We start from the raw sequence: 20,183 nt of genomic DNA, 5'->3' as shown, positions 1-20,183 counted from the left end.
TTTTTTTTTTTTTTTTCCTTTTGTCGATAAGTTTCATAATTCGATAAGAGTCTATTATCGCATTTTCATGCGATAAAGAGAAGTTTTAACCCTCTGGCAAATCCTATTAGGGAATAGATCGCGACAATCTCATCGATATTTCAAATGACACGAAGTTTAAATTTCCGATCGAGACAATACCCCGGAATTATGTTCAGAGGGAAACTGGAACGTTCCTAATAGTTTGCCAACAGAAAATTCGAAGACCTGCATTCACGACACGATCACGTGTACAAGAAGCGCAAGTAACAATGAACAAAAGATGAAATATTGAGCACTGTGAGTGTATATGAACCTTTTGTTCGCGAAACAAAATTCCAACAACCGGAGTCCAGTATATGCAATATCCAACAATAGTTGATCGTGTTGTTTCATAGAATGAAACAAACATTTGGTCGTTTCGATAAACCATCGATATATATCGCGCCACGCTTTCCGCCACATTTTTTTGCTTTGTTTAATTTTTTTCTTCTTTTTCATTTTTATCCTATTAATAAAATAAAAGTTTTTTAAAATCCATCGCGAAAATAATATAATACGAATCGCATTACTTTATTTCACTTTTTTTATTAAAGTTACATGTGATTCGAATACTTTGGAACTGACGTGCAGGTATATGGCATGTCGTGTTGTAGCGCACAAGGAGGCAGCAAAAGGACGAACGAGCAATTCGTATCCAGCATGGAAAACCGGTCCACTCCTCCGTGTCGCGGAAGTGCCACAGCCTGGTCTGCGGTAACGTCCCAACGTCTAACGTTGTATGCTCGATTAAAGTGAAACAATGAGGAGGCTCGATTCATTCACCGATCGATGCTGGCTCCGTTAACGTGCAACGCCAACCGCTAAGTAGATATGACAAAGAAGGATTACTAAAAAAAAATCAATTCTTTTGATAAAAATTCTGTCTCGATAGCAGGAATTTTAGAGAGAAAGGAAACGAATATCCTTTTTCTGAAATGAAATTATATAAAAATTATTAATTTTAATAAACAATATTTTTTTACTATTCCTAAACTTAATCTATTATTATAATCTTATAATTTTTACTATGACAAGGTAATTATAATTGGACCATCTTTCCTTTGATTTTTGGATAAATCAAATATATATATATTTTCTTTCAGTCACCAAATAAATTATATAAAAATTATTAACTTAATAAAGAACATTTTTTACTTTAGGAATAACTATTCTTAAACTTAATACATTGATATAATCTTACAATTTTTACTATGACAAGGTAATTGTAATTGAATTATAATCTTTCCTTTGATTATTTTTTGATAAATATGCATATATATTTTCTTGCAGCCACTAAACAGGCTAGGAATAAAAAACACAAATAAATTATTGTATATCCATCCTTTGTAATCTTCATTTAATTGTGCCTCGAGAAGAACGCTGATTATTCCCTAAATAAAGCAAATGTAATCGATTTGAGAAATAAAACGTACAAAAGAAACATTCTTTAAGAGATTTATGTAAGAAAGCGGCATGAATCGACGAATCGATTGCGAACGATCCGATTTTATACCTGGAACGGAATACGACAAACGAGAAACGGTTATGCACATGTTAAACGAACGGCCATGGTTCTCGTAAATACAAGACAAGCTGTTCCACCCGTGTACTCCAATAATCTTCATTCTCGAACGAGAAAGCTGAACTCGAATAAAACGATCACTTTACCCCCCGATCGCGGTTCACGCAAACTCGTGGGGCTAATAAATTCAATGAAAATCTCCTTCGGCTATTCGATAACTCGCGAATATCGTATATTTATTCATTTAAGCAACATCGCACGGAACATCAGACGTCGTAAACCGTTCCTCCTCGTCGAAAAATTCGATAAATTATACGCAGGACATCCTATATACCATATTTCTCGCCCAAAAATTTATCCAACAAATTTATGCAATTTTCTACTTGCAATGAAGACTTGATTCAACGTTAGAGATTTTTTTTATTTCAAAGTTGCATTTAAAGAGTAAAAAAGTAAAATTTAAATCTTAGAGAGAGATTAACGATGGAGATAGTAGGCCAAGAAAATCTGAACTTGAGAGTCACAGGATCACGTATATACATATATAGAATGGTTGATAATCCTAGCAGCCAATAATTAGGAAAACAGGAAGTGAAAGCATGCAGAGATTAATCGTTTTGAGAAAAAGCGCGTTATGTATCTCATTTTTTACAAATTCCTTAGATCGCATTTTCTCTCGAGTAAAATCGTATCCCATTGTCCGACGATCCGATGATCTCGAAAAGTCGTTAAACACGCGGTGGTACAACCGTATAAAAATGACCGTAAAACTTAAAACCGCGTGGAACACTCGTTTACGCGACCACTTAACGTCCTGATTTAAGTGCCACGGAAGTGCTATCGCTCGTGTAACGACACTTCAAGTGGGCGCAGCTCAATTAGCCACGGAACAATGAGGAGAGCCGAGTAGTTCATTCAACGATCGAAACGTTAAACATGTGATACACGTGTGCTTATTGAATCTCGAGTCACATCTTATTTACAAGCCAAACGTCTTAATGGACGTTTAAATTACACGTTGCGCGAAACAATTAAGGGGAAGGGGATTCCCCTGATCAATTTTCGAACTCTTCGCGCTAAGTAGGAGATAGATCTAAACGTGCTCGAAGAAAAACATTGCACGCGAACGGAATTCGTATAATAATAGTTTTTTCCCATTATACGTTCGAATAATATGTTCGTGCAAATCCAATATAATTTATGTAATAAGAATTCAACAAGATTCTCCTTCTTACGGTTTCTCGTTTAAATAATGAGTGTGTAATATATGTAAATGAGGTACAGTTGTAAATATAATACGGTTATAAATCAAATTTTAATTATTTTTCGAATAAAAGGAAACCCGCGGATTTCAATTCCCTCTCTCAATTCTTATTCATCGATTTGACGGAGAAATCTTGTCTGAGAAAAATTGATAAATTTCTAGTATAAAACATAAGTAAACTTGAACTTGAACTTGAACGTCTTGGACAAAAGTTCATTCGAAATGTATATAGATAATATTTAATTCGAAAAATGGAATTGCAGATGAATTCTGTATGAATTCCTCTCGCGAATTGTTCGTCCTCCTTCGATGGGCTCGCATAAATGGAATTCTATCGTAAGTGGGATTCAATGAGCGGGCAATTCGTTTAATCGAGCACCGTCTAAAATGGAATTCCGCTGTATATCCGAAGATAAAAGATAAGTAACGCTACGGGACTTGGTGCACTAGCTACCATCAACCGGTATCGTTTCATAGGATGTTTGCGCGAAAATCGTTCGGGGATCGTTTCATAAAGCATCGGTGGAACACCTTAGAGAGCGATAAACCGATTGGTGGCCGGCGAGCCGCTAATTATTTTGAGCGATGCATTAAAACGAGGCCGGTGAACTATTTTTACTTGCAATTCCGTAAGTGCACACCCGTGTACGAGAGCGGCGCGCAGGTGAAATTCTCGAGCTGAGAAGGAAAGAAAGAAAGAAAGAGAGAAAGAGAGAGAGAAAGAAAGAAAAGTCGAACGGTAATTAAGAAGTTTTTAATACGGGGGAAAAATTTCAACGAACCGGTTTCTCGACGCTCTCGACGCGTTAACGAATTTGTTCCTTTTCTTTCTTTCTGTGAAAAAAAAATTATATATATATATATATATATAAAATATAGTATACGGTACACACGTATATGGAAACACGAGACTTGCCACGAGCCGAGTTGCCGTTGCACCACGCACAAGCTGCTGCAATTTCGCGTTCACGCTTTCGCCCATTTTTCCATTAACGACGCGAGTAAATATCCAGGTTGCTTCCGTGCCGTTCGTCGCTCGACGAATAGAACAGCTTTAGCAAGAGTGAAAAATGTGCACTCCTATATGTACGTACGTGTACGTATGATATTTGAACAAGTTGATTGTGATAAGCGGATCCACGAAAATCGAGATAAAAAGGCGACAACGGCGTTCTGAAAAATCATCCGGTTGATCCCCTTTAGCTTTCCTCCGCTATTTTTATCTATTAGAGACCGGTGACCTGCTATACACGACGCGTATTCGCGTTTATACACTGTGACAAAACTGTGAGATGAAATAGCGGTATCGTCGTTACGAAGCACTCGTTAAGATTGGTTTACAGTTTACACTGGTAATCCGTTTTGAAACGAAGCAGATCGAATAAAGACGTTTTGGGATTTTATCTGTCTGACAGCTACCTGTTCTTACATTTACATCCGTGAAAAATCTAGAAAATAAAGAAGAAAAGCATCGTCAGTTTATAAATACAAAGAGAAAAAATTAAATGGATGAATATTAAATATTGTTTAAATATCGTTTGAATGTTGCTTCAAAAATTGTAAAAAGAAATTTCAAACGATAATATTTATTCGAACGAAGATCCCCGTATCGTAACCGCTGTCTAAAGGGTAGCGTGTCGCTCGGCCACTCCAAAAAGACAGATCAGCTTCGAATAACATTTCAAACTAACCTTTAAGAGTCCTAAAATAAAACTCATGAAAATGACCGAGGTTAAAATTACATTCGTTTCGAGATTCAAAAAATAAGAACAATTATTTAACTTAACTTAAGTATCTTAACGGAGCGAAGTTGGATAAATTGTGATTACAGGTTACGCGCATCGTTGTAAAGTAAATAATCACGGAAAAGATGGAAATAGAGGATTGTTGTTCTTGAAAATGCATCTCGGCGTCTAGGCGAGCGATGTAAATTTTCGATAAACTGGTGTCGGCGAATTAAGTCGTCGGGTATCGACGCACCATTACTATTAATAGCGAACAGAGAAATCTATTCGTCCCCTATTTTTACAACCGAGCTCCCGCTAGTTCGTGCATCTTCCTCGTGCCTTCGAAACCACCTTTTCCCGTGCCACCTCGCCAATTACATTTAGACCGTGGTGTCTCGTTTAAGTATATTTATCCTGTTTTCCGCATAATTGCGGCCACCTCTATTTAAAACGCTTCCGAATATAAATTTATAGGAACCGAGGAAATCGCCGAGAACTTTTTCCTTTACGTGTGATTTAACACACACGCCCGGGAGAAGAGGAAAAATTATTTTCATCCCTTATTTTATTCATCAACTCGTCCAACTTGTCTCTTCTCTGGGCAAATTAAATTTAAAATTGCTAAAATTTCTTTGATTAATAAATTAAATACGACGAGTTTCTAAGCTCATAATAAATTATGGAGTTCCAAAAAAAATTAAAATAAATCATCGATCGTATGGAAAGGAAATGAATCGAGGTACGACGACAGCATTGTTGACAGAGTTGGAAAATAATTTTCCAAAGGCTATATATGACTGTTCCTTGAAACATCCTTCGATCTTTTATTTCGCTCTCCTATTGTCACGAACCAAGTTTTTCTTGAATGAGCGAAGAAAACTTTCGAAACGAAATTCGAAAGAGAGGTAAGAGCCGGGCCGAGAGGAGAGGAAAAATAAGAGACGAGAGGAAGAAAGAATGGAAAAGAGGATCAGTCGTACTGTTTATCGGAAGAAGGGAAAGGCTCATGTCGTAGAAACGAACTCAAAAATAGATGTTGGGGAGCGAACGTGTAACTTATATTTAGGCTGAGAAGTGAAGTTGTACAATGTGGGAGTAACGCTTAAGCATAGAGGAGAGCTCGAGCTTTAAGACGCTGCCGTACAAAACCGTAAGATCCACGTATAATAATATTTGAAATCTTAACTTTTCAATAATTTTTCATCGATGGAACAATAAATCGAAACAAATCGTTTCGATTCGACGGTAAACGGTACGCGATAGTGCAATGGCCGATTACAATCGTAACGTTCCAGTTCCCATTTAGGAAGGAAAAAGTTGCTTTCTCATTTGCACAATCTTAATAATATTATTCTAACCAACTAATATCTATCCTCTCGGTCACAGCAAAATCATCTAATACACTCTCGATACACCGACGAGCTTTCAATTAAATTCTCCTAAACGTTCCTCCATTTACCGTGGCTCCTCCTTCGAAAACACGGAGGGAAAAAGGAAACACCTCGATAAGCTAATATGCACGAAGCTGAGCATTCAAGGATTCCTTTTTACCCCGGGCCATTTGCTTTCCAACCTTGATAGACGCTAACTACGGTAGCGTCGTCCTGCCTTTTATCTTTATCGGTCAAACGTCCACTCCGATTACGCTACGATATATTTGGATCCGCGATAAGCCGATGTTACTTTCAACGAACGATCGCTTTGACCTAATTGCATATTATCGTTCGACAAGCGGTAAATGTATGCATATAAGTAGTGTTGTAATAATCATCCGTGCCGTAATGCAACTCGAAAGGGAACGATAGTTGCACGCGAGTTAAAAAACCGAGCTCTCTCGAAGGTCGGCTCCCCGAGTTTCAGTATCGAAACACGATCGTTAACGATGTCTTCATCGAATGCAACACGAAAGCCGAAATTGAGTCATCGAAACGCGTGCATGCCTCTCTATCGCGGTATACACACACCCATCGATCATAAGGGAATGGCACGCGTACACGACGATCCTTGGTGTCACACATATCCGTGGAGGGGAGGTAACTACGGATTAATAGATACTCAAATACGAATTCACGAGCCTTTACCAAGAGTCGATTTAACAATATTAACCGATTAATATTAACCGACCATTTACTCGACATCAATTCTCTCTGCTCTAAACGATCTAACGGTTTCTAAAATCGTATCTATCGGTACATTATATTTTCTCTTCGTCCGTGTTACCACGTTTCCATCTTGAAATCGATGTGATTCTTTTTGAAACTTTTTGATCTTCCGTTTCAAAATAACCGGTACGAGAACGGGGAGAGAATGAGAGGGAAGAACCAGCTGATAATCCGTCGAGTGGCAGATAACAAACGATCGCTGTACCGAGAAAAGAGGGAGAGGAAAAAAAAAAGAGAGAAGAAGGGCAAAAGAGAGTAACACGGGAGAGGAAGAGGTGCTCGAAACATTCACTTTCGACACCTGACGCAATACCTGCCAATTCTTTGATGCGAGAATCTATTCGCGAGCAAATATCATCACGGTTCTGTTAAATACGTGGACATTTGGATGGAATCTCTAGATATCTGAAGAAGCACGTCTAGAGTGAGAATTATTATTGGATGCCTGTTTAATAATTCGTGCGAATCTTCATCAAAATTTCTACATGCTTGATATTTCCATTCGAAAATATCCCAGAATTGGGAGTAAAATAAAAGAAAAGTCTAGTCTAAAATGATTGGAAATTTAGAAATCTCTTGCGTGAAATTATTTCTCTAATTCGAAGATGATCCGATCAAAATAACAAGAAATATCTTGTGCTTTCTATCGATATATTCCCTATTCGAAAATATCCCAGAATCGAGAATAAAATAAAAGAAAAGGGTACAAGATCTAGAATAATTAGAAATTCAGAAATCTCTTGCGTGAAATTATTTCTCTAATTCGAAGATGATCCGATCAAAGTAACAAGGAATATCTTGTGCTTTCTATCGATATATTCCCCATTCGAAAATATCCCAGAATCGAGAATAAAATAAAAGAAAAGGGTACAAGATCTAGAATGATTAGAAATTCAGAATTATTTCTCTAATTCGAAGATGATTAAAGTAATAAGGAATATCTTGTGCTTTCTATTACATATATTCCCGCCATGGATATCCAAGAAGTGTACATATAGCGTGTATACAGCGTCCATTCTCGAACACGCATTCGAGCTTCCAAGAAAATCCTCGATGGAAGAAAAGTATTCCTATAAGTATATACGCTCGCAATACGGAAACGCGATTCTTCCTGCGCTTTTATCGAATCGAAACGAACCGCGTGGAAAACTTCGCGGCCCGATCTTGTTACCGTTCACGGATCATGCGATCTGGAAAGTGAGATCATTCGTATTTCTCGCGCGAGGCGTGTAACAGGGTGTCTCTCCTACACACCGTGACAAGATATTCTTGTCCAAATGATCGTAAATCCGTGTATACATCGAGAATAAATATCCTTGAAAACGTTCTATCTTCGCTTGTTTTCAATCGTATCTCAACGATGAGAAACGATAATAACGTATTTGATTAATTGAAACTAAAAATTGAACGATTCAGTATTCGGAATATTTATTCGAGTATCGGTTCCTATTTGACTTCATCTTAGCTCGTAACGTGGGTTAACGTGTGAAAAGCGGTCTCGTTACCGAGATATTGATGTCGTTGATCGACCGAATACCGTTCGAGAAGGTGCTATGTCATTCATGAAAGGTTCGTGGTTCCGGTTGACATCGGTGATTTGCACGGACCACCGGAAACCACAAGTTCGTGGTTAATGGAAGCTAGCACATAAACAAGATATATTCGGTTGAATCCGACCACCATCACCAAATTTTCAATAACAAATGATTCCTTCGATAATATCACACGATTAAAAATTTCATCTTGTGAATATTCATCTTGTAAAATTTAACTATACTTTTCGATCAATCGAGATATATTTCTTAATTCTTAGTTTAGATAATTATAACAAAGCTGTTTACACTGTTTACAGTTTACGTTGCGTTTTATATTGCGTTTAAATTTTATAATACGCTATAACGTTTAAACATATATATTAAATCTATGAAAGTGTAGTTAAATCGTGATCGTAAAGCGGACGAGGAATAAAAAAATCTAGTTACGGAAGATACATGTGTGATTATTCAAATATTGTTGCCATTAAACCAGAAATGAAATTATTTACTTGATCAGAATGCTGATCGGTCGTAAAATCTGATTCATACTACTGGCATCATCATCGTACGATAAATAACAAATTATACGATACTAGTTTTAATCTTTTCGAATAAATTATTATAAATTTTTAGCGTCCCGTACATGTCATCGTGTATCTACGTATATCGCTGTTTTCTCTTTCAACAGTGTTTCAGTTATACGTATTTCCTTTGCCAGCCATCGTCTAATTTACGAGTTTGTCGCGACGTTCATCTTCCGACCGATTGCTCTTCATCGTATAACTTTATGAAAAGGCGAATAAATTCTTTTCAATCTCCCTCGCGTCGGCGTGGATAACTTGAGAGAAAAAAAAACGAGATAACGAAGCATCGTGTATACGATCGAGAACAATGGAACACGAAGGAATATAATTAAATAAAATAAAATGTGATATTCTCTCTCACGCGTCCTTGAGTTCCTTGTTCTAAAAAAAATCAATGAATATTCAGACAAGATGACAGGACAATACTCAGACCTGAGAATTGCATTAAACCAAGACTTAAATATTAGGAAAACGAAATTGAGAATGATCGAACAATACTGTGTCGGTTATTTTAATAATGCAAAAAATTTTGAAAAATTATCTCAAAGATATTTTCGTGCGTTCGAGAAAAAGCATAAGATTATCGATTAGAGAATATTATCCCCTCTAAGATAAATTCTTCCTTTCATTTTTATACCATCGTGTCAAGCAGAAAGGAAAACGAATCGTTTCAGCGAGAGATATTCTATCTCTCTTCGAAGGAAATTTGACTTATTTTCTTCTATTCAGCCGTGATTCACACTCGATTGATCGTGATTGATACTCGTGATACACCATCCCTCGCGACCTTATTCATAATACATCGATAATACACCGAGAACTTCGATCTTCACGCTCCGAGGAAATATCCACGGAACGGTTGATGAATACCATTACCGGCAAGTAATGAAACTTAATCGTGATTTCGCGCCGATCGGTCGCGTGTACACTTTCCCCAGTTCATTAAACCGATTTAAGACCGATAAACGACACGCATCGTGAAGAATGGAAAATAGATTTTCATTTTACCAACAACCCGATGTTACGCTTGAAAAGTAAGTTTTTAAATACGATTTAAATAAATTTTCAGGTTTATCGAGGTAAACGAGAATTGGTTAATTATATTCGTGCCACCGATTCCTTTGAACTACTCGAATTATTAAAATGCCCCGAGCCATTCTTTCCAACCACTTGGATATTATATACCTCTATTCTCCGATAACTACGGTACTCGTTCAAAAGAATACGGTATATACCCGGAAGCTTGGGTAACAACCACGTTTACCCGACTTATGAATCCTTCAAACATCTTCAAATCAATTTATGTAAAGCTTGTCTTGCTGCTAAGCATACTAACTATAAAGTGTACAGCCTCTGGCTAATTGAATTAAAACCGTTCAAAAATTTTCAACGTTATATTTTCTTTTCTGTTTATAAAATTAAAAAGTGTAAAAATATAGCAAAATTAAAATTGAACGTGTATAATTAGTAATTTATTTTCTCGCTTGTGTTATTAAGTAATTTGTTTTCTCGTTTATCTCGATATATAGCTTTATGTGTTAACTCTTATCGCGACAAGAACTTGTTTTAAATTCATTACATTTTTTTTTTATATATTCTTATTTTAATTTCCTTAAAAATGACGAAGCGATTTATAACATCGGAAATTTTTTGAATCATTAATAACCAGTAAGATTAAATCCTTACAAACAGCTAATAAATTAATTTCTACGTGATCAAACATAATTTAATCTATTAAGAAATCAATTTATCAGTTGTACATCTAATATACACTATTACTCCTTACATCGAATATCTTAATTCAATTGTGTTATAATTAGAAGTTACGATACGAAAGCGATAACTTTCCATTTCATCCATCACAAAAATAACCTAATCATAGAAAATTCGAAGTGAAACTATTTTTAGTTGTCACCCTGCCCATCACTTTTGCGTCATTGTGTAGTTAATAATTCTAACGAGTTGTAACGAAAAGTTGGAACGAAGGGAAAACGAAACGCGTATACTTTTAATACGCTCGGCCTCGCAAGGTCGACGAAGAAAGCGAACATGCGGCCAGAAAGTTCACGATATTGCGTGCAAATTCTATAGACCGTCGCGGCGAGATAATAGCGACACTACCTGGACGTGAACACGTTTCTCAGAGCTTATTACATGGGACAAGGACAAGCTTCGTCTGTCTCCTATATCCCTGCATAGGTGCATGATTGCATTTGTCAATACGCTAATCTTCGCGTATTGTCGTACGATATCGCAGATACAACGTCTACGTGCACGATGACACACGAAATCCGTCTGTTTCCCCCGTGGTAACACACGATATACGTACGCATGTACGGCGAATGATGTGTATAAAGCGCATCATGAGCACGCGAGCCAGCTTGTCCGCTTATTCCGCTTATGCCTGCCGGTATTCACGCTAACGACGAGCTTGTATTCCCTGTCCGTCGAGTGGAGTCATGCCGTTTAATCTCGGCGAACGGAGAGCGTAAAAATCCAGCCGCGTGGAACGGGCAACGTATTGGATATTGGCACGGAAGATGGTTGTTTACCTTCCCCGAATCGAGATGCCCAGGGAACGATTGAAAATATCGGAGGTGGTTCTTCGAATAACAGGATGTACGCGATGTTTGATTTTAAAATCGATGGATAAATTTTTAATCCGTTGATGAAGTAATCATCAGTTTAATCTTTTATTACTTTTTCGTTTATAATATTTTCTTTGTTGCATCGTATCTCTTCTTCCATTTGAATCCAATGATATTACGAAATATGAAAAACGTGATAAACTATTTTCATTTTAATTATTTACGTTCTTTTATTTTTACGCAACTCTTACGCGTTAATTATTTAATGGTAAGTGAATCGATTGAGTATATAAGCAGACTTGTATTTGAAAGAACGGGATTGTATTCTAATAAGATTGATTGGAAATTTATGAAAGATCAAAAGTAAACGATTACGATTTGTTCTTTGTTGAATATTTTTCAAAAGTTATCTGAAATGTATAAGAATGTGCATGAATACGTTATATAAAAAGAAAAAAAAAAAAGGAACAGCGCTCACCTTGATACCACTGCGTCCCTGCTGCTTCAAGAGAACATTCTCCGGCTTCATGTCGCAATGTATGATCCTGTTCTTGTAGAGAACATCGAGGCACTGTAGCAGCGAATGCGCGAACTTCTTCACAAGCTGCATGCTGAACCCCTGGAACTTGTTCTTCTTGATCAACTCGTACAGATTAATACCGAGTAATTCGAAGGTGATGCACATGTGGTTACGGAACGTGAACGAATCGAACATATGAATGATATTCATCGTGTCGTCCTTATCCTGTTCGCGTAGCTTCCTCAATATCTTCACTTCCTCCTGCGCCTGACGATGGAACCTCTTCTCGTTCCTCACCATCTTCAGGGCGACATGCTCCTGCTTTTTGTGATCGTACGCTTTTACAACCTGACCGAACGAACCTTTACCGATCACCTTCAACACCTCGTACCTATAGGCCACGTGATCATGCGTCACGTGGATGTAGGAACCATGTTCGTTGTCGTAGCCATTGTTATGAGGTCGACCGATTATCCCCGGCCTCTTCTTCGCGTTCGCCCCAATAAAATATATATGCCGATAATTGAAAATCTCGTGGTGCTCGTACGGTGTCAGTTTGTCCACGTAGATCTTCAACACGACGTCCGGTGTGGCGATGATAGTCTTCGGCTTGCGGATACCGCTGCCGCAGGAACTTCCGTTCGAACATCCATTCTTCACCACTGACGCGGTGCTTGATTGGCTATTCGACTGCGCGTGTTGTGACTCGTGAGCGGTGGTGTGACTGAAATTATGACTGGAATTATGAGTGAAGTTATGACTGGAATTGTTGTGACTCGAATTATGACTCGAATTGTGGCTCGAATTATGGCTCGAGTTGTGACTCGAGTTGTGGCTCGTGTGCGAACTCAGGCTCAGGTTCAAGCTATCGGAGTTCCCGGTCAGGCTGAGCAAGCTGTTGTTGGCGCTGGAACTTAAACTCGGAAGATGAGTACCGGCCATGTGACTGGTTCGGGTCAAGTAACTAGGCGACGACTCACTTGCAGGCTGCTTCAGTGCCAATGCGCTACCCTTCAAGGGTGGAAGATGATTGTTCTCACTTGATGGTGTGTTGTACGTCTGTGTTGAGATCGCGTTCGCGGGTACGAACAGTTTTGATCTAGACCGGGGCATCTCGAACGTGCTCGAAGATAATGTTAAGCTAGTCATTTGTGTCCATTTGACGATGATATTGAAGCGTGTGTCGTTTCTTCTCGGACAGACCGATAGGTCGTGTATCAAAGAAAACGAAATAACCAATCATTGGATGATTACTCGTACAGATACAATTCAACAGGGTGAAGTGCATCGATCGCGAACGCCCCCTTTTTTCCCTTTAATATCTTTCTTTTTTTGCAATTTCAACTATTATCATTCGTTCTAACGTGTCACGATGTATTGTCGTTTGGATAAAAAACATGTTGGTTCGTTGAGACTAATATCCTAATTTTAAAAGCAATCGTTTATTGCTTGTCGTATTTCAGATTTCTCTTGTTCTAAGGATTTGCAGATTTATATGAATTTAGTTTATATCTCTATATAATATTTATAATGTATTAGTAAATTTGGTCAAACTTGCCGATTCCGTAATTACTTTTCAACGAACTCGTCCGCCTCGAATAAATTAATCGACTAAAAGATTTAATAATTGAATTTCAGTCTCATTCTCAGTGTTTAAAATAAACTGCTGAATTATGAAATGTTATTTTTTTCTTTTCTTTCTTTTTTTTTTTTTTTTTCGTGTATCTTTGCACGATAACTATTTAATGAAATTATCAAATCTTCTAAGACGAAGCATTACGAACAATCTGCGATGCGTGCTCGATAAATGCGCATCGTTACAAGAGCGCATCGAACGTGTTTCGATCCGCGATGGCGATGATACATAGCACGTGCAGTTTGAAATATAATCGATTTAATAATATTTCATCGAGAAATGAAAAAAAAAAAGATTTCTCGATGTAAATGCAACAGACTAGAAATTGTGATGATTCTTTTCACTGTAACGAGTGCGAGTGAGATAATTATCGTTCATCGAAAACTTGACTTTGTATTTTTTTCTTATTTTCGCTTGGTCATTAACGTGCTCTTTCTTTATTTTCGCTTATTTGCCGCTTTCATTGTCGCCCCTTCGCACGCGATGTCTGTACGCAGCTCCGAATGAGAAAAATAAGAGGAACTATGAACCCAACGCGACTGACGTCACTTCTGACTATGCACAGCTGTCTACCCTCGAAATTATTCATCCGACTTGTATTAATTCCTTTCGTCGCTTGACCCTTCCTTCGTTATCACCAGTCAGTGTCTCCACCTTCTTTACCGCATGAGAACGATGTGTTTTTGCTCCTTTTTCCTTCGTACGAAGTTTCGAACGTCTAATTTTATAATCTATCGCGCACGAGGGCAAACGCATCGTGCGAAAACTGTCTGCCACCTCTGACTGGAGGTTATTGCCACCAGGCCGGCCAACACGGACGATTTCGCTCCATCGAATATCCTATTCCCTTAAACAGATGAATTTCTCGAACAAAAGTCTCGATGTCAATCTTTGACGAAATAATAGCGTCGTTGTCCTTCATATAATAGATTTTTACACTCAACGAAATTCACCTCTCTTGGAGCGTAATTACCGTTAATCAAAATAGCCATATACGATTCGATTCGATCTATTTGCCATGAAAAATATTCAAAAATAAATCGTTTTGGATCAAATAACAATTAATAATCGATGGAGAATTATTTAATTGTTACAAATGCTTTTTCGATTCTATTAGTAGCTATGAATTCAATTCAATTCGATGAATTTTAAATGCAGAATTTCCTTATGTGATGAATTCTAATTAAAAAAGAGCAACTTCTTAAGTCTTCTCGGGCAGTTATTCATCTAATCACGTGTTTTATTTACATGCATCAACACCGCATTTCCTGTGTTTTTAAGTTTTGTTTTTAAATCATTCACATTATATTAATTCAAACAAAGTTTCCTGTTATAATTCAATGAACGCTTGTTATCAGTGACATCGAATCATATATTTCCGGCTGTGAAATATCATTTTATCATCTACGAAAACACTAGAAAATCGAAATCAAGCCACCGTGTTACCAGACGATATGCTGAATTTCTCACACGCTCGGTCGTGGACCCCGCATGCATGAAAATCGAAGCAAACACCGCGAACACGATGAACGTGGCCGCACCTTGATAACTGTTTACAAGCGAAACGTTCTCTCAGCATTAATTATAAAAACTTATTATTCTCCTCGATTTATTTGATTTTATAAAGGCGAATAAATGCAAAAAAATAGATGGATATTCAGGAACGATAAATTTTTTTCATTGAGACAAAGATAGCACGAAACAAAGTTCGTCGCTTCTGGCACACTGACTGGTTGGCTGGTTCTAGCTGGCTGGCTGGCTGACTTCTCTTTCTTTCTTTCTTTCTTTCTTTCTTTCTTTCTTTCTTTCTCTCTTTCTCTCTCTTCTCCCTTCTCTTGCTCACTTATCTATCTCTCTCACGCCGCCATCATGTTTATTCTTTTTATACACCCGTTAAACGTTGTGTCAGGACGGTTTGGAAGGGGTGGACGACCAGGCAAACGGATGAACAGTCAGAGTAACTAACTCATGTATAATTTCTCATATATATAGTTTTTGGTCTCTGAAATCGAATAAAAATGATATCGCATGAGAGAGATTTTCACAGATCTTCAACGGTTAAACGAAGTAGCATGACGCTTCCGGTAGTAAACCCTCTATTATAATTTCTATGATTATTAAGACGCGATTATTTTTCATTTTTATGTATCTATTATGTTAATAATACAGATGTTTTTGTTATCTTTCCCTTCCTTTGACGTTTGGCGTGCATGTATCATCAATCGAGTTGTACATTCAATTCCGACAAACGGTAGATACGCTTTTCAGGTTACATTTAATAACACTAATTTTTTTTACTCAATTCCAACACAAGTTTTCACTGAGAAATTCACACTCGTCGATTCAAGAAACACTCAAGGCGGGAGCACCATTTCTCTATTGATAAAGAAACGCCTGCTACAACACCCACGCATGCACTCTCACGTATACAGACGGTTGCTGCTTGCCGTACGCACAGGTGTCCACACGTATTCCTGTTTCAAAGCAAGAGGGAGGACATAGACTAAAGTCTTACTCTAGATAGCTATACCTATTTTCAACGTTAGTTCCTGTTTTTTCCGCAAAAACGCAACACTATTATTTCACATAAATATAATGCGAATCACTTTCACTATTTAATTTTCTGTTTTAATAATTATTCTTTAATATAAAAAGTTATATTCTATTTTATATTAAAGTATCATAAATATCATATTATTAAATTTATTAAATTATTTTCCAATCTATATCTTTCCATTGAGTGATCCGTGACAAAGTTTCGTTTTCGAAGAGATAATAAGGAAGGAACAAAATATAAAAATCACTAATAAATATTAAGAGGGCAGCACAAACCAATGTGAATATATATTATCATCTTTTGAACCTAACTTAAGCTGAAAACAAGTCATAGAGACAGGCATTATTTTGACCCGTCAAGAATATCTGCGTTTACAGCTGATATCGCTTTGAACGTCGTAATAACAAATAGTGAATCCAGGATGAATTTAACACCAAAATCATTTAAAGAAAGACGTTCATTTGGTGAGCAGATAATTTAAAATATTAACTATAAGTTTTTTATAATTGAAATTAAAACAAAAAAAAGCTAAAACAAAATGCAAAGTACTTCTTCGCGAAGTTTTATTTAGTTTACAGTTTAATATTTTTATTTTATTGATAACATTATTATATAATTATATATTCTATCATAATTATTATTTCAAAGAATTACGTTCATTTCTGAAAATTAATCTTATTAATTTTAATGCATAATATATGATATTAAATGTAATAATTTTAGATACATTATTATTTTTTTTATAAAATATTAATAATTTAAACAAATTCCATCTCAAAATTTAGCACAAAGGGTTGCAGATGTAGAATTAATTAGACAACATCATCCAAATAAAATACCTATTATTGTTGAAAGATATTATGGAGAAAAACAATTACCTGTATTAGATAGATCTAAATTTTTGGTACCAGATTATTTAACAGTGGCAGAATTCATCAAAATTATTAGGTATATATTTTTAAATTTTGCTTACTATAAAATTCTTAAATTGTAAATATTATTAATTGTTTATAATTAATAGACGTAGATTACAGCTACATCCAACACAAGCATTTTTTCTATTAGTAAACCAAAGAAGTATGGCTAGTGGTAGTATGACTATGGCACAACTTTATCAAAGAGAACAAGATGCAGATGGTTTTCTTTATATAGTATTTGCTAGCCAAGAAGTATTTGGCCATTAAATTTCATCATTTTAGATTAAAAGTAAATCTAGGTATTTAAATAAACAAAATTTTACTTTAATATTATAAAAGAATTAATAATTTTTTCAATATTGTAATATGTTTACTTATAGGTAAGAAAATTTTTTCTTAGGATATACTATGTGCTAAATATTTTTAAGGATTCTTAAGAAGAACTTGATCTAATATAACTTACATCTGCCTTTAACTGAATATGCAGAATCTTTGTGATCGACTTGCAGTACCTGCTGAAATAATTAATGGAACAATCAAGATTGTCATTTGTGTGTAAAATTATTATGATGCTTTGATACACAAATCAAGTATATTTTACATAAGCTAAAGTATAAGATTAATTTTATTGCTGAAACACATTTTTATGATTCTTTGATTGCTATAGATAATAACTATATCAATCATTAGTCTCAATAGATAATAGAAATATCAATATTTATAGTTAGTTATAACTAATTTGAATTTGTTTATTTGTATTCATCATATGAATCTAATAGATTTTAAATATTTATGAAAAAAAAAGTAATATTACATACAATACAATAATAAATAGTGGCCAGTTACATGTAATAAATTGTAAAAAATCTTTATAAGCAAAAAGTGAAGTCAAATCTTATTTACATTCTTTTGTAACTATTATATAAATTATGTAAGAAATGTTACAATTATATATATATATCAATATATATAATAGTATTTTATTATATATATCAATATTCTAATTTTTAGTTTATCATTATTTTAATTTACAGCATTTATATATTCTAAATAAATTAAATTGTTAGTAGATACATGAAATTTTAAAGAGTTAACAAAAAAAATATTTTGTTATTCGTATAAAAAAAAATATGTATCTTCTATAATTAATTTATCCTATTCATAAAAATATTTTAATGAGAGTGTTCATGCATATAATAATGCAATATACATATATGTCATGTATATTAATATAATGTGATAATATTATTATATTCATATCTTTATTATTACTACAATATATTTATATTACAATATACAACTGAATCTTTTATTGTTTGCTTATAATTTATGACAATTATTTTGACTCATGTCTTAAAATTGAAAATAAGCTCAGTTATCTTTGATCTGCATAAATTAAATAAGAAACAGAAAGGCATTGTAAGAATAAAAATAATAATTATTGCATCAATGAAACAATATAAGACTAAAAATTCAACATTTTCAGCATTGTTGATTTTATTAACATCAATAAGTATTTTATGTAAGAATAAGTCATCTCTGATATTAATTTGATACAAATTGAATTTACACTTAATTTGATTATCTTAAACTTCTTAAATGATTAACATAAAAATATAGCTTTCTAATATACATTTTTAAATTTCTTTTATATTTTAATTAATAATTTAATTCAATAATAGTAATAAAAATAAGTCTTTAATTCATAAATAAATGAATATTTCAATATGACATTTAGTATTGATATTAATAATATTATATATATTATATAAATAATTGCAATATTAACAAAAGGTTATTAACATTTGTATAATGAATTTATGTATTACATAAAAAATTATTTACAATAATTTTTTGCAATACAATAAATATATTATTATTAAATTTGTATTTTAAATAATTTTTTATTTTGACATTTAGAAATTTAATATAAATTAAGTAAAGACGGATATGAATATGACATAAATGAATCATTTCGTGATATATATGCTTTAAATTTCACTATTCGCATACATATTTCACACGTTTTTATATTTTTATATATCGTATGTGCATTATATGTTTATATATTTTTTTATTCCCATTATTAATGCTATATTTGTTTATTTTAATTATTAATGAGAGAAATTACAAAATTATATATAAATTTTTTAATTGGAGATAAAATTTATTTAAACATAGATGATGTATAGAATAGATTTACTATTCCATATATTTTTTATCCTATATCTCTATTCAAGAATATCAAAATTCCCTGAATATTTTAATGTTATTTTTAATATTACGTCAAATATTCGGTTTATGTATCATAATATATTATGTATTATATTGACATATTTTATGATATCGTTATCCGAAAGATATTATAAAACCGTAAATATCTACATTTTTTATAAAAATAATAAACAGATTATACTTTCAAAAGAAAGATGATGAAAATATGTTTAGTTAACATTTTCCATCTTCTAAGCAATATGCACTAAGAATAAATATAGACAATGATAAATAATGAAAGAAAGATAAAACAGATAAAAAATTTTAAAATCAGCGCCATTTTCAGAATATCGAAATTAATATACAAGAATTATAAACAAATTATAAAGAAAAAAAGCAAATAGTAGGAAACGAATAGAATATAATATAAATAAAATATAAATAAAAATAGAACCATCAGCGCCATCTCTCGATCAAAAATATTTAAAAAAGAATTAAAAAAGAACTTTTGATAATTTTGATATTTAAGAGATGGCGTAAAATTAATTTTAATTCTATTTTATTTTTGAAAAAATGTTTTTAATATTCAAGAGATAGCATTAATAGTCAATTCTTCTTCTCTCATTATTTTTTCCCTTTTTTTATATTTATTTAATTTATAACAATATTGAAATAACACTGATTCTTCGATTTTTATCCAATCTCTGTTTTCACGTTATGTTCTGCTCTTGTCTATATTTGCTCTTAAAGTATATTCAAATTGCAGTTTATACCTTCAAAAGACAATGAGACATAATATTTTATTATTTTCTTTATTTAACTTATTAATTAAAAATCTTAACAAAGTCCATTAGATTAAATTTTATATTGAAAAAATATAATCAATTAAACATGTCT

The 20,183-nt window shown here is 34.1% G+C and overlaps 2 protein-coding genes across 5 annotated transcripts in view; one reads left to right on the top strand and one right to left on the bottom strand.

Annotated features, from left to right (window-relative positions):
• The window catches only part of LOC102680060 (dual specificity tyrosine-phosphorylation-regulated kinase 2), a 43,969-nt gene extending 27,758 nt beyond the window's left edge, over positions 1-16,211 (bottom strand). For 2 of the 3 annotated variants that reach the window (XR_422499.2, XM_031512925.1), the window contains exon 1: positions 11,921-16,211. Coding sequence is in view for 2 of the 3 variants with exons in the window: in XM_031512925.1 (XP_031368785.1) it covers positions 11,921-13,111 (1,191 nt within the window). In the remaining variant the exon portion in view is untranslated. The remainder of the gene's footprint in view (positions 1-11,920) is intronic. The other variant, XM_006620753.2, reaches the window with a different exon arrangement.
• A 187-nt stretch (positions 16,212-16,398) lies between these two features.
• LOC102679298 (microtubule-associated proteins 1A/1B light chain 3A-like) lies at positions 16,399-18,042 on the top strand. Of its 2 annotated transcripts, none has more exons than XM_006620748.2 (4): positions 16,399-16,619; positions 16,941-17,103; positions 17,177-17,371; positions 17,560-18,042. In XM_006620748.2, the coding sequence occupies exons 1-3, from the start codon at positions 16,577-16,579 to the stop codon at positions 17,337-17,339; spliced, it is 369 nt and encodes a 122-aa protein (XP_006620811.1). In that variant the 5' UTR covers positions 16,399-16,576; the 3' UTR covers positions 17,340-17,371; positions 17,560-18,042. The 2 variants fall into 2 exon arrangements, with proteins under 2 accessions (XP_006620811.1, XP_006620810.1); XM_006620747.2 differs by having other exon boundaries at positions 16,401-16,619; positions 17,453-18,042.
• The last annotated feature ends 2,141 nt before the right edge of the window (positions 18,043-20,183 follow it).

This window comes from Apis dorsata, unplaced genomic scaffold (assembly GCF_000469605.1).
Source record: "Apis dorsata unplaced genomic scaffold, Apis dorsata 1.3 scaffold_527, whole genome shotgun sequence".
Lineage (NCBI taxonomy): Eukaryota > Metazoa > Arthropoda > Insecta > Hymenoptera > Apidae > Apis > Apis dorsata.
This window is presented reverse-complemented; position numbering and strand designations above follow the sequence as displayed.